The sequence below is a fragment of the Eumetopias jubatus genome, unplaced genomic scaffold (assembly GCF_037043125.1).
Source record: "Eumetopias jubatus isolate StellerSeaLion01/CBP00866 unplaced genomic scaffold, mEumJub1_p1.0 scaffold_6, whole genome shotgun sequence".
Taxonomy (NCBI): Eukaryota; Metazoa; Chordata; class Mammalia; order Carnivora; family Otariidae; genus Eumetopias; species Eumetopias jubatus.
In genome coordinates this window covers 132,264,232-132,278,969 of record NW_028274812.1, presented here as the reverse complement: position 1 = coordinate 132,278,969, position 14,738 = coordinate 132,264,232, and the positions used below count along the sequence as shown (strand labels likewise).

Sequence of the window (14,738 nt, the reverse complement as noted above, 5' to 3'; positions counted from 1 at the left end):
TTGGGATGCCTAGCAAACATCTGAGTTGATCCATCTAAGACGACTGATGGTAGGGAGTTTATGTTGTGCCTGTAGGCAGCATTTTCTCCTCAAAATCCACTTTAAAAAGTTTAAATTCAATGGGGTCTAAAAGGAAATCAATTTTTAAGTGACTGTGTATCTACACAGATATATGATTAGTCCAAAAAGAGGGAGAGATGAAGTTTTTCTTTTGTGGGCATGGTGGCCGTTTACAGCTTTCTGAACACAGTAAACAGGCCCCTGGGTTCACATGAGGAAGTATCCAGAAGCAGGCCGTGGTTTTTATCTCCCAGGAGCTTGTGTGGGAAGGAGGAATAAGGAAAACAAGAGGCAAGGTTGGAACTGGACTGTTAGCAAGAGATTGCTGCACAGCATTTTTCTGTATACCTTTTAGGCAACCATTTAAATTTCAGTTCTAGGTAATCCAGTAGAGACCCACTCCTACTGTCAATAATTGAAAGGAAAAAATGAAATTACTGAAGGGCTTTAGAAATGAACAGGAGAGAAAACAGGAAGCACAGCGGCTGTACAGGTTTAGCCACACATGTTGAAGAAGTTGAAATAACAGGGAGAAGGGAGAACAAAGCCAGGCTTTTGGACTGCACTTCTCTGCTGAGTAGTAAGAAGGAAGATACCGTCCTATCCAAGGTAGACTGACGAGATTGGCATGAAGTTATCCAGGAAGGAGCTAAAACTATAACCCTGAATATTTGGAGATCTGTGGATTCAGTGTTTGTTTTGTTTTAGCCTTTATAGAGGAGGAGACCCAGCTGGTCCTTAGTGGATGAGCAGCATGTCTCCGTGCAGATGGAAGGGCAAGACATTGTGGGCCCCGTGGACAGCATACACATTCATTTGTGGAGGCTGTTGATTCCTTTGTTTTATTCATTCACTCAGTAATACATTTAAGCACTTAATACGTGCCAGGTACTTAATGATCTAGGTATTGAGATACCTATGTAGCACTGAACAAGACACACAAGGTCCCTGCTCTCCAGGAGCTTCCGTTCTAGTGGAGAGAGAAAAGGCAAATTCACAGGTGGTGATGAGTGTTGTGGAAGCAGAGGGACGACCTGGAGTGTGGATGCGGGGGGTGGGGCACTCCCCGAAGCCCTCACCTCTGACCTGATACCAGAAGGACGAGGAGGAGGCAGTCAAGTGGAGAGCTGAGAGAAGAGGTTTTAGGCAGAGGGAATGACACTGGCTTGAGAAGTAGATCAACAGGCTGCAGATTTGGAGCTTAAAGGGTTTAGGGGAGAGAAACGAGAGGGGAGGAGGGGGGAAAGCCCGCAGGGTTCAGATGAGGCAGCACCTTGAGGGCAGGGGAAGGAATCTGGGGTTCTTTCCAGGTCTGACGGACGCCTTTGAAGGAAACTCAGAAGGTAAGTGACACATGACACATGCGTGAAAAAGACTCTGTAAAGGATGGATTGCAGCAGGGCAAGGCTAGACGCAGGGAGGCCAGCTGGAAGCGACTGGAGTCCTCCAGGGGAAAGATGATGACCTAGAGGGAGCTGGGCTCTTGAGAGACTTTGGAAGTGGACCTGCTGATATATGTTGGTAGAAGATAAGGGAAAAGCGAGTTGGGAGCTTGAATCCGAGCTGGATGGTGGTGCCGTGCTCTGAGATGAGGAAGACTGAGGAGGAACAGGATTGGGTGGGAAAGAGGTGGCAGTCCTGTGCGTGGGCTGTTGTATTTGAGATGCTTGTGAAACATGTCAGTGTGGAGAGGCCACGCGGGCGGAAGGAGGGAAGAGCCAGGAACGCTGAGGAGGAACCAGGGCCAAGGAGAGCAGATGTAGGAGTCCTCAGCGACTCCCAGACGGTATTTAAGTCCATGGATTGAATATGATCACTTCCAGAGAGATTGTGAGTGGGAACCATGGTAGCGGTAGATGAGGAGAAGCTAGAAAGAGGAAAGGAAGGAGCCAGGCAGATGAGGGGGAGACCAGGCACAGGTGGTTTCCAGAGGCCAAGAAGGGAGAGTTTACCTGAAAGAGTTTACTGCTGAGCAGTTATAAGAAGGGAGAGAAATGCCTGATAAAATTTGTCAGTGGAGAAGTCCCTGATGACCCTGGGAGTTCAGTTTCAGTCTGGAATGGTGAGGGCGAACTAGGCTGGAGTGGGTTGAAAAGTTAGCGACTGAACAGGCAGACTACTCTTAGGAGACGTGCTGTGAAGAGGAGCTCAGAAACAGAGCCATACTGGAGCTGGCTCAGGGAGCACGTCAGTGGTGGGAATTCTGGGTCTTTGGAGCTCATCCACATGTGGACAGGAATGATCGCTTACAGAGGGAGGGATTAGTCATGCAAGAGGGGAGGGGGATGCCTGAGGGACTGAAGTCCTTAGGAAGGTGAGGAGAGTTGGAATTAAAACGGTAAGAGATGGCGGCACTTTTGAGGAAAGCAGCAAAGACACTTCCCTTGTAATCTCGATCTAGATACCTGTAGGTTTGTAAATATTTGTGTTCATACTATGAGGGAGTTCTGATCTGACTGCAAAAGCAGGGATGTAGCAAAGTTCCCAGAACACAGATTCATGGGGGATACTTTTCCCTGTTAAAAAAAAAAAAAGGCAGCAAATTGATATTTTTTAATCTGTACAAGGGAGCCCTCTGGTGGTGGGAGAGGCAACTGTAAATTTTTGTTAGGCTAAATGGATCCAAGGTACCCTGTTTTCATATTTCTGCTCCCCAATGTGGTTTTCGGGGACATATTTTAGGGTATCTGAGACTGACGTGGTCATTTCCCTTTTAAGAGAGATCTAACAGATTCTGCAAATTACTCTGGGTCAGAAGCATGGCTATAATTGAAACTTAATAAACAGACTTGAAATTAGAATTGCATGAAATCTAAACTTGAGCCTTACTGTTCCCCTGTTGGCATTTTTTGTCTTGAGGATGCCCCTCTAGAGCTGGATGAGATTTGAAACTAGAATTGAGCTCAGTTCAGTCACCTGGACAAATATTTATTGAGCACCTATCATGAGCCGGCAACTACAGAGGGTAGAAACCATAGTAAGAAGTGATCCTTGACGTTTGTGACCCAAAGTTATTTTTATAATTGAGTATCTTTAGGAAGAAAAAAAAGAGAATAGTATCTTTGGGGGGCCCTCTTTTTTTTTTTTTACCATAAATCCAAGCATAGACGGTCTTATTAAACATCAACCTTTAGGATCATGGGAGCTCTAGAAATGTACCATACACTTTCAGGGCAGCATGACATTATACTACAAGAATTGGCAGATCTGTGACACTGGCCTTCAGGCAGAGAGACACAAGAGTCATAGTTATTGACCTGCTACTGACCGGCTGTATACCGGAGCAAGACTTTGAGATTCTGTTTTCTGTTACTTACAATGGGACTGCAGTCCTCTCCCAGCGCACCCTGTAAGCCTTAGGTACTTAAGTATTGCAAGGTAGTTGCAAGTACAGCGTGTGATGCAAGCACAAAGCATCTCTCGGAGGTGCCCTCTGGTCTCACACCCTGCTCCCGGCACCCCGACCCCAGAACGCACGGAGAGCGGCTCCCTCCACAGCACTTTTGAAACCCTGCTCCTTCTCGAGTCCCCTTTAATCACTTCTGTCCTTCCTTCCCCCACCCTGTGTCCTCAATGCCCCATGTCATTTCTACACTTGCCTTTCCTACCATGTTTTCTTTTTTTTTCTGTTTTGTTTTTTAAGATTTTATTTATTTGACAGAGAGAGAGAGACAGCGAGAGAGGGAACACAAGCAGGGGGAGTGGGCGAGGGAGAAGCAGGCTTCCCGCGGAGCAGGGAGCCCGATGCGGGGCTCGATCCCAGGACCCTGGGATCATGACCTGAGCTGAAGGCAGACACTTAACGACTGAGCCACCCAGGCGCCCCTCCTACTGTGTTTTAAATTTCTTCACAGGACACACACATCCCTACGTGATTGGACCCCTACTCCCCTCTCCAGCCTCCTTTTGTGCCAGTCCCTGTTCTTTCTCTGTCCGTGGACTGTCTCCCCGGGGCAGCCCTATCCCGGGGCCCTGGCCTACATGTGGCCTCTTCCAGGAACACACCTTCCACCCCCTCCCGACCCCTAATCAGATTCACAGTTCAGCTTAAAATTACTATTTTTTTAAAGAAAGAGTGGTGGAACTTTAAAAAAAAAAAAAACTTGCCTCTGTTATTTGCCTGCCCCTCAGCACCAGATTCTTTAAAACAGTTTACACAGCACTCATTACCTATTTATAATTTTTAATGTCTCCCTTCCCATTAGAGATTATAAGAGCCAAAAGAGTAGAAACTAGTCTGCTGTGGTCACCACTTTTTTGTCCAATGCCACCCACACTACCTGGCACGTGATAGGTGCTCAGTAAATATTTGCTAACTGATTTAATCTCCTCTGAGGCAAGGGATGATGGTATAGTCATTTCTACCTCTATCTATCACAGTGTTTGCTATATAGAAGGTGCCCAGTAAACACTTGTAAACTAACATGTAAATGACTTAACAGTCTAGATTGTGTCTATTTCCAAGAAATCTGGAATCTTTAAAAAGACAGAATTAAAGCAATATTTACTTTAAAAAAACTGTTTAGGGATATCACAAGGCTAACTGTATTAACAAAATAATTTAGGTACTCGAGAGCCCATTCTTTGTTGAACTACACTTATGAAAACAGTTCATTTAAGGTGATTTTTAGTTTGTCCCCCTACCTTGCCCTTTCTTTTGGGGGTAAGGGATTTTTTTTTTTTTTTTTTGGTGAAGATTTTTTCATATGAGTTATTCTTTAGTAAGTGCATCTTCTTTATTGTCAGGTAAATTGCCTACTATAGTTCAATTTGTAAATGTTTTATCAGAAACCAAAATCCACAAGGAGCTATATGGCATAAGAAAGGCAAATTATTTACCTGGAGGAGTGTTTCACTAGAGAACTGGTGACCAGTAACCTTGAGGTACAGAACAACCTGGCTTTTGTCTGGCTTCAAAACAAGGGATATTATTATATGTCTCATAAATGGGAAACTTTGCTAAGGAGTTCACTTTGTGAAAAGCAAGAGCTCATCCCACCTGGAAAGAATTACTAACTTCCTACATTAATGGTAGTCCTCAGTGAGGATTTTCCTTGTATTAGCTTAAGAAAGCACTCCATGTACAACGCAGAGGCTTCGGCTGTGTGATGTCTTTACTGTCCCGTATGTTGCATCCAATTTATTGTCAGTTAAAAGAAAGCAAGTTCAGGAAGTTTTCAAATCTCTTTAAAAATAAGTTAAAACACCACCTTTTGACCACTAGTACCAAAGTTCAAAGTGGACTCCATGTGTCACAGATTTCAGAAAATCATACTTTGTTTAGATTTTCCTGTCTTACATACAAATAAGCTTCACAGATAGATCTTGACATAGGGCATCTACTTCCAAACTCTCAGTTCCCCTGGGTTCTTGGTCACACGTCTGTTTTCCTGGCCACACTAAGTGTTCCTCCAGGGTCTGCCCCAGAGTTCATACTGAAAACAAGTAAATGACAAGGAAATAACTTTTTGAAGAAAATTTGGGTACCACCTCCATTTTTACAAGACATTTAGCAAGAAATGCCCAGTGTTTAACTATTACTTGTATGATAGAAACAACTTATGTTTATAAAATACACTGTGAGGATTCCAGGTTACTGGAAGTATTCCAGGTGAAAGCAATTATCTGCTACACTGCAACATAAATTTATTTCCATTCTCCTCCTCCATGTTATTTCTGATCCTCATTTGAATGTATTATATATTTTTCCTTCAAGTTAATGACCACACGCTAACCTCTGAAATGACTGTTTTGCTCTTCTAAGGTGTAAATCCCAAGACTGTGTCCTTGGTAGCCAGTGGAAAGGATATAAACCCATATACATGGAGTAATCAGTTATTTCCTAAGTCATTGGGACCCATGGGGGCAGAACTTGCTTTCAAAAGGAGTAACGCAGGTAAAGCAAAAATACATTTAAAGTATAAATTTACATTGTTTTCCTTCTGCAGATTTTTACTTTTAACTACATTGCAGCTGCCTTCTTCCAACTGAGATAACTTTGGGGGTACACAAAAGTTTTCTAACTGGTACTTGAGCACAGATAATTTTAAGGCAATCAATTTGTCAGATCTCAACTTCCGTATGGATTCTGTCCTAATAAATGCATCTCCCCCCCCCCGAGCAATGGGTCTCTGTTCTCCTACTTTACAAAAGAAAAGACAAATTCTGTTTATTGGGTGTGTTTCCTGTTTCCCCAAAATATAAAATTCTCTGGGGTGCCAAAAAGACAGTTTCATATGTTGGGATCAATGTCAAGAAAGTAACTCTGATAATGGGGAACAGATCCTGTTTAAGTCACGTGGTTTCCAGTTCTTAGCCTTCAAAAAATTGAAGGAGAGCCTAATTGAAGTATTAGTTTCATTATCTGAAAACTCATTTTCAAAATCACTGTATGATTTTTGGTCTAGAACTCTGAAAACAGTTCAAAGACTGTTGTGACAAAGCTGTAACAGAACACCTTTTGTTAACCAAGGTTTCTCAGGGCTTCCAGCTCCAAAAAGGAACAAGAGAAAAAGAAATAGAATTGGTGCTGAAATCTGATTTTAGCAATAAGCAGTACTCATTTGTGGATACATGGGCAGCTTGAAAAGGTGCCATCTTTCTCAGTGAGATGAATTTCTCCAAAAAACAATGCCTCTTAATGTTCAGTAATCAAAATTTATAGTACTCATCTGTTTTAATTATATACAATGAATTGTTGTAATTATAACTAACCTAATCTAGAAAAAAAAGTATTTTAACATACTTATGGTTATAAGAAATTTTTTAAAGGTTTCAACTTATACATACTTTTCAGTGGTCAACTTAAAGACTTTTAAGCCTAAAATTATATTTGGATAAAATTTGGGAGTAGACACGAATGAAAATAAAATTTTAGAGAGAAATGATATTAATGTGAAATTTCCAACTGTTAAAAAGGAATATATTCATGTATTTTGTAAGTCAGTATCGGTAGGCATAAAACCACCATGGTATTTAGATTCCACTGCTTATAGTTAAAGCAGAGATGTAATAGTTTTACTTTTAAATGTCTATAATTACAATATATCACAAATGACAACTTTACAAAGTATAAAACTTACAATGAAAAATTTTACATATCAGTTTAAAGTGTGTGAAGAAGAGTTCTTTTAAAAATATAGATAGATAGATAGATAGATAGATAGATAGATAGATAGATAGATAGATAGATATAGATGGTCTTGGTCCACAAAAAAATCTGAGATCACAGATGTAGCAACTGAGTAGTCTACTGGGGTATTCTGATGTGACACTAACACACTCTGGACATTTTAAGTTTTCCAGATGCTCTGAGGATTCGATTTATCTATTTAATAGTGCTGAGGTATCAAACACTGCAGCACTGTAATTTACTTATTTTTTTCCACTATTTTAAAATAATATTCACTGAACCAGCTGGTTAAGTACAAATGAGTTTAAATGATCACACTACAACTTTGCATCTCGGGGGAATATATAATTGGCTGGCATCAAATGAAAGCTGTGACCACACGTGAGAACAGTTTCTCATGTTAAGGGTTCTTACTGATTTTTTCATGAATCATCTAACCATTGTTTCTCTGCTTTTCCTAAAACATTCTTCTTATTCATTCTTTCTTTCCACTTGCCTTCTCTTCAGAGGAAAGCATAATTAAACCAATTGAAAAACTATCATGCAATGAAAGTTTTCCTGAAAAATTAGAGGACCCACAAGGTAATTTCTGGGCATTCTAGATGAGTACAACTTGTTCTTTGAATATCTTGTCCAATTTTCTTTTCCACATTTGCCCTCAATCCTGTCATACAAGGCCACTATGAAGGCCAACCAAGGTCACCTGCTTTTAGAAGTCAGACCAGGGCTGGGAGATAGAGAAGCATTCCACGATATCAAGAACACCTTTCTTCAGTAGTTGGGATTCTAAGACAAACTTGCTCTCAAAAAGCTCTAGGCTCGTCTTCTTAAGTCAGTATTGACAATTTATATAAATGAAGCAAATCTACTGAGAATAAGAATTAAAAGAATATTTTCTAATTTTGTAATCAGTATTCCTGGAAAACCGTTTTTAAAGTTCTGAAACTCATTTCTTATGTATTAACAATCATTTAAAATTTAACCAGGTTAACAGAGATGATGGATTTCCTAGCGTTTCACTGTTGCTGGTTTAAACAGTACTAACTATTGGTTCCAGCCTAAAAATTCACAGCTCACAAAGCACTTCAAAAATAATAAGCCAAAATAATGCATTTTCTGTGCATTTATCCTTAGCAACTTTCTCCCTGCAGCCTATTAACTGCTCAGCACATGGCTTTTAGAATCTGACATCTCTCCATTCCCCATTCTGTCACTCAGTAACCTTGTGATTGTGGACAAGTCGGTTAGGCTCCCTAAGTCAAGTTTCCCCATCTACAAAACGGAGGACATGATATTTACCAAGGTATTGTTATATAATCATCCCTAGGACTTCTGTCACAGTAAGCACGTAGCGTCTGCTCTGAGGAGGAGAGCTAGAGCAATGTTCTGACGCTGCCATTGAATGTGATCACTGCATGAACTTCCTTTCAAAAATCTTTTGACGTAAAGGGCTGATTAGTGATTTAGAAATGGGTACTCGGAGCTAAAAGAAAAGGTCAAATTAGGCAGCTGTGCTTATGCAGAATTCGATAGTGTTAAAAACTGTACCAACTGATGTGTTCACTGTATAAAGTCTCACTTCTGTGATGACACTGCTGTTTGACATTTGTTGGTTCAAGAGCACACACTTACTGGGAGCCTTTTGTGCACAGCGCTGTGACAGACATCAGGGACAAGAAGTTCAGAGGCCAGACTTGTGAACCAGTAACACTGTAAGAACTGCTTCAGTCACAGCTGCCAAACAAGCAGTTCTTCGAAACCACCCTCATGATCAGAGCCCTGTTCCAACTCCTTGCTGACTAACGTGTCTCCTTTCCTCCACAGCGAGGCTCCTTGAAAGAAATTATATTCCTTTTCCTATTTCCAGTTTGCTCCTCAATGCACTGTGCTCTGTCCTCAGCTGGCCTCAGGCCACAGAAACCGCTCCTGCCAGGTCCTGCCAGGATCTCGTGGCTAGATCCCACAGCCATGCTAATCCCATCAGATCTCTGCCTCCTTTGGTTTTCCTTCTTTCTTCACACACTGTGTTCTCCTGGATGTTCAGACCCTGCTCCTGTCATCTACCCTCTCTATTCCCTCTCCTCCATGGGGTCCTTTTTTTCCTTCCCTGAATGCTGGTGTTCCCTGGGCCTCTGTTCTGGATCTTTGCGCACCCCACCATCTCTCTGAGCTGGCTCCTCCAAGCCCCTAGCCCCATAACCGCCATACCTTGCTAATTCCCTGTCTCCAGGCCGGCTCTACCACTACAACTCCAATATCCCACAGGTACCATGTCTTTCCAACAAACCAGTTGCTGTTCTTAGTCACCTAAGATACAAACTGAGGAGTTTATATTCCTCTTTCCCTACCACTCCTACCCCATACACCCACTCAGTTCTCTTCTCCATTACCTCCGTGACTCCCTTAGTTCAGACTCTCATACTCTCTTTTCAGCTCTAGCAATGACCTCCCGTCTTCTGCCTTTAGATTTTCCCCCTTTAGCCCATCACTCTAGTGCCCGCAGGTTGATCATTCACTAACAGTGAATGAGGATGAGGATGATGAGAGCTGACATTTACTGAACACCAGAGTCTATGCTAAGTACTTGCATGCATTCCATTAAATCTCTACAGCAACCCCATGAGAACAGGTGCAGTTACTATAGTGATTTTACAGAATGAAGAAAAGCACACAGAGCACTGCAGGGATGGGGGCTTCCTGGCAGGGAACACACTTAGGTTAAGAGTGGGAGTCATAAAGAAAACCTGGCATGTTCAGGGCAAACAGCTTTAGGTTCACGTTCTAGCTTGGTCACTTACCGTTTCTAAGAGCCACAAGGTGTGGATAAAACAGGCATCTAAAAGGGTTGTTATATGGCCTGAACAGGATTATCCGTAAAGCTATAATACAGCACTTGAAATAGAGTCGATACTCGAAAAACAGAATCTAGAATTAGGAGGGGTGTAGTACTTGTTACTCTGTGGTGCTTTAAAATATTCACCTTCTGACTATGCAACTTTATGATACCTCACTAGGAAATCTTGGAAGTTATGCTACTTACAACCAGTCAGGATATATTCCTTCCTTTCTCAAAAAAGAAGTGGGGTCAGCTGGCCAGAGGATACACTTCGCGCCGCTCGGTGCAACCACCTCAGGTAAGGACTATAGTTTTTGAGATTTCTGATCGGAAAGGAGCTCTTTCTAAGTTACACCATCACTTTCCCCAAGTGAAGACTTTTAAATTAGTCTCACCTTATTAACACAGTTCTAATCATTTTTGGCAAAATGTCCTTTCTTCTTCTGAAGATATGGTTTGAGGGTCTGTCGTAAGAGCTACCTCCAGTTAAGTGGTTCCTCTCTGCCAGGCACGTGTTACGCCATTTAATCTTCACAGGACTGGATAAGGTAGCCCTTCTACGGAGGAGGAAACGGACATGAAGTGGTTTAGTTAGGGTCACACAGCTGGTAAATGGTGCGGCTGGGAGAGCAACCGTGTCTGTGTAATTCCAAGGACCATGCCGTGCTAGCCAGCAAGATGGAAGATGGCATTCTTCAGAGCTTCCCACCTAGCACAGAGGGCAAGGTTAATAAATGCTGAGACACTGTCCATGTGCCATTTCACAGGCAGTCCCTCTGCAGTTCCCTTGCATTGAACTGAATGGTGGTGGGACTTCCAAACACCCTGCGCTTGCTTTGCAACAGTAGTAGGTGTGAAGGGCTGATTCCTCCGCCCTCCAGCGATGACCAGTCAGGGTGCTTCCTCTGCGGTTGGTGGCATGACAGCCATGTTCAGGGATGTGCTCTTGAAAATCAGGGTCATGATTCTGTACTTGAGCTTGACTAGATCTGGCTATGAACGTTCTAGAAATTATTCTAATCTAAAATAGAGGTCCTCATGAAAGCACCTAAAATTAAAGGCTAAGGCAGCTAGAAGTTTGGTAAGATACAAAGCTGTAGTGTAATATCAAAGTTCATTCGAAAAGTAATCTTGCAACATGTCCTAGCCAGGAGGCCAACTTAAAACTCCTGATCTGAGCTGCCAGTTTTTAAAGTTCACACTGTTGGAGCTAAAACTGTAAAAAGCACTGGACTTCTATAATTTACGATCTCTTACCACAGAGTAGAACTGGTAAGTAGTACTCAGTTACCTTATCTGTGAAAAGAATTGCTTCCTTATTCCTCTGCTGAAACAAAATATGTAAGTGAACACTTGATATACAGCAATGATTTTTTTTTTTTTAAGCCTTGGGTATTTTAATCCAGCCTTACAGTAAGTCACCAGCCATGGCTCAGGAGCAATTTTTAAAATAAAAGTGGAAAATCATAATGTTTCAAATTATTTTGTTATCTGAGTACCTGCTCTGACAAAGTTAAAGTGGGTATTTTTAAAACTATTTTTGTAAGATATTGAAGACCTTTACATATTAAGTATTCTGTCAGATTAGCATGCATAGTCCTGTTTACATTTTTTTGGTAAATGCTTTCTCATAACTTTTCATCTCTTCATTTACCCTGCTCATCAGATTTTCCAACAGATGGTGATAGGAGGAAAGGTAAAAAAAAGAAGTAAATATTAATCATTCTCAAGTCAATGCAAATCCTTAGGAAAACACTGTTCTGTAAGAGATGTGTCTTCCAGGACTCCCACTTGTGTGGCAGTTTCCCACAAGAAAATAAAACCAGGTCACTACCGTATTTACTCAACTATCTCCCCTTCTCTTGTAGCCTGCCTCCCTCTCTGCCCCTCCTTGTCCTTACCCTTAAATTTTGAGAAAAAAATCAAATTTATTTCTTCCAGCTTTCCCATGTAATCTCTCATCCCAGACTTCCTAACACCTCCTTCTCCCCTTGCTCTGATGGTAACAAGGACTTTGAGGAGGGACTTCTCTCCTAGACAGCCACCCTTTACAAGGGCAGGGAGGGCCCTGATCTCAGCGCGCTACATTCATGAGCTCGACTACAGAAGGTACTATTATCATCTCTGTTTTACAGAGGTTTTATTTCTTGCTAAAAGTGACACAGTGGTGGCACTGATTAAATTCTTAACCAAAGGCAAACATCTTTCCTTTAGCAAACATTTTCTACAAGAAGTTAAATGCCCCCGATAGGACACATGTGGCTCTTAAAATAAATGCACAGCAAATCTTAGAGGGCTATCCGCCCCATGGTCAGGAAGTCGGGGGCCTGGTCTGGCTTGGACACAAAAGCATTTCTTGCCCTGCCACAAGATCTCAGCTCCTTTGTCGGCTACTAAGTTCTTCACCAACGGTGCTTGAAACCAAAAACTATCATCTCTCAGACAGGAATCCTAAATGTCAGCACTATACCCTTCTTGGCAAAATGATTCCCTCTTCAAAGAAGGTTTTAAAAGTATTTGCCTGGACAAGGTTTCCCTCAAATGCATTTAGGACTTGACGGATCTATGTCATGACCTGGAGAAAAGCTATTACTCCCCAAATCCCTCATTTTGTACCCCAAGGGCCTCACCCTATTAGCTGAAGGGGTTCTCTGCATCCCCAGGGCTTATGGCCTCTCCCACCTCCCCCCCTCTCACCCTCCCATATGAGCTCTCCTCCGCCAGGTACCATTCTGGCCTGCAGACCTCAGGTGCGGGTTCACAAATTTTTTTTTTTTTAAACTTGTTTTTTTTTTTTTTAAGATTTTATTTATTTATTCATGAGAGACAGAGAGAGAGAGAGAGAGAGAGAGAAGCAGAGGGAGAAGCAGGCTCCCAAGGAGCCCGATGCGGGATTCGATCCCAGGACCCTGGGATCATGACCTGAGCCGAAGGCAGACGCTTAACCATCTGAGCCACCCAGGCGCCCCGCGGGTTCACAAATTTAACACGCTGGTGCTTTTCTACACTCCCATGGGTTAGAACTAAAGGGCCATTCCTGGAAAACTTGGTTAGTGGTTTAACCAGTTTTTCCTTAACAGTTAAGGGCTGACTGGCTCTTCTGAACACTCTGTCCCTGCCTCATTAGGTAGCTTTTTATTGGCTTTAACCTGGAGAATTGTAAACCTGGTAAAAGTGAAAGCACAGGACAGGGTGACTGTCCCCAGGGCAGTTCCTCACTTAATGCTATGTTCCCATTAAGCTGAGGTCAGCAGCACACTGGACCCACACTGCTCCTATAATTTCCCCTCCGCTCCCAGTTTTACAGAGAAATTATATATATAAAAAACAACAAAAAAAAAAACCCAGGGAAACCACACAAGTGAATACAGTATAGTGCTAGGTGTACAAAATGGTTAGACTCATTTCAAAATTGAAACTTTAGAGTTTAATCCAAGAGTGACAGCCACCAGTGTGAAAGGATACTTAAATCTCAAATGGAAAGATCAAACATCCCTCTTGAGAGAGAATACCTGATAATCAGCTGTAAACGTGAAGTGAGGGCAAGTGAGGGAAGGAATGGAGAAGAGATTGAAGTTCTCTGTAAAATGATTTACTGCTTTGTCATTTGAGATGTTTAAGCAAGTTTGGCTTGTAAATTGTTCAGATAACAAAAATTTTTAACAAATTAAAATTTCACAAATATTTAATCAGCCAAATGTATGAATAAAACAAACCTTATGATGAAAAGTTTGGGATCTTAGGAATGGCTCACCTTTTAAAGGAATTGTTTTCACCCATCATTTTCCCAATTAAAATAATGAAGTTTCCTGCCTCGAGAAACCCCATTTTCATGTAAGAAATCTATGATGGGATCCCATCCGTGCAGCTCCATAAAGCCGAAGACTTTTAATATGATTCATAATTACAAATAAATTTTCTGTAGTGGGTTGAATATTAGTCAGATGTAACCACTGTGTGATTTTACAGTCACTGACACTGTGGGAATTGCCTGTTGAACCTGAACCAAGAATTTTCTTGGTCACCCTGGTCGATGTTGCCTACCTAAATGTGTTAAAGGCATTTGAGTGAGTCCAAAAAAGAAACAGTAGCAGTATCAGAACTGTAAACCAGAAATATTGGCTCTTAAGCTACTGAGAATTCTGTATCAACATGAATTTTTAGTTTTAATATTTAAAAAAAAATCTTGGAAACCACTGATCTTTTAAAGATAAACTCTAGACTTCCCCATAAAATAAAAAGATAAATTGCTTGATTTTAAATGATAATCAAATGAATAAAATTCTAACTTCCAATTCTCATTTCTTCCAGAGTATACCTGGAACACAAAACCTGGTCGGGGTCAGTTTTCAGGACCTACTTACAAACCTACAACCAAGAATCTAAATATCATGAACCGTGCACAGCCAGTTCATTCGGTGCATGGAAGGACAGACTGGGTGGCCAAGTACGGCGGCCACCGGTAGGAGTCTCATGTGAAGCCCCACAGCATTGCTCCATGGAATCCATGCAAGTCCCCTGACCCTGGAAAATGTCTACAGATGTCTATTTCTACTGAGTTCTGGAAGAAATATGCAGTAGTAGGTACTCTGAAGAGCAAAAACCATCCCCTATTTTCTTTTCTAGAAATGAAATGCATTTTCTTAGCATCAATTGCCCACAGTGCTGATATATGGGTAGGACTTTACAAAGTATTGAATAAATTATTTG

General features: G+C 41.7%; 1 protein-coding gene across 4 annotated transcripts in view; it reads left to right on the top strand.

The window, feature by feature from the left end:
- MAK (male germ cell associated kinase) overlaps positions 1-14,494 on the top strand; it is a 50,447-nt gene extending 35,953 nt beyond the window's left edge. Inside the window, exons 11-15 of one of the 4 annotated variants that reach the window (XM_088024123.1) lie at positions 5,825-5,956; positions 7,700-7,774; positions 10,207-10,326; positions 11,695-11,724; positions 14,340-14,494. In XM_088024123.1, the coding sequence (XP_087880249.1) occupies positions 5,825-5,956; positions 7,700-7,774; positions 10,207-10,326; positions 11,695-11,724; positions 14,340-14,494 (512 nt within the window). The remainder of the gene's footprint in view (positions 1-5,824; positions 5,957-7,699; positions 7,775-10,206; positions 10,327-11,694; positions 11,725-14,339) is intronic. The other 3 variants (XM_028107566.1, XM_028107567.1, XM_028107568.1) reach the window with 3 other exon arrangements.
- The last annotated feature ends 244 nt before the right edge of the window (positions 14,495-14,738 follow it).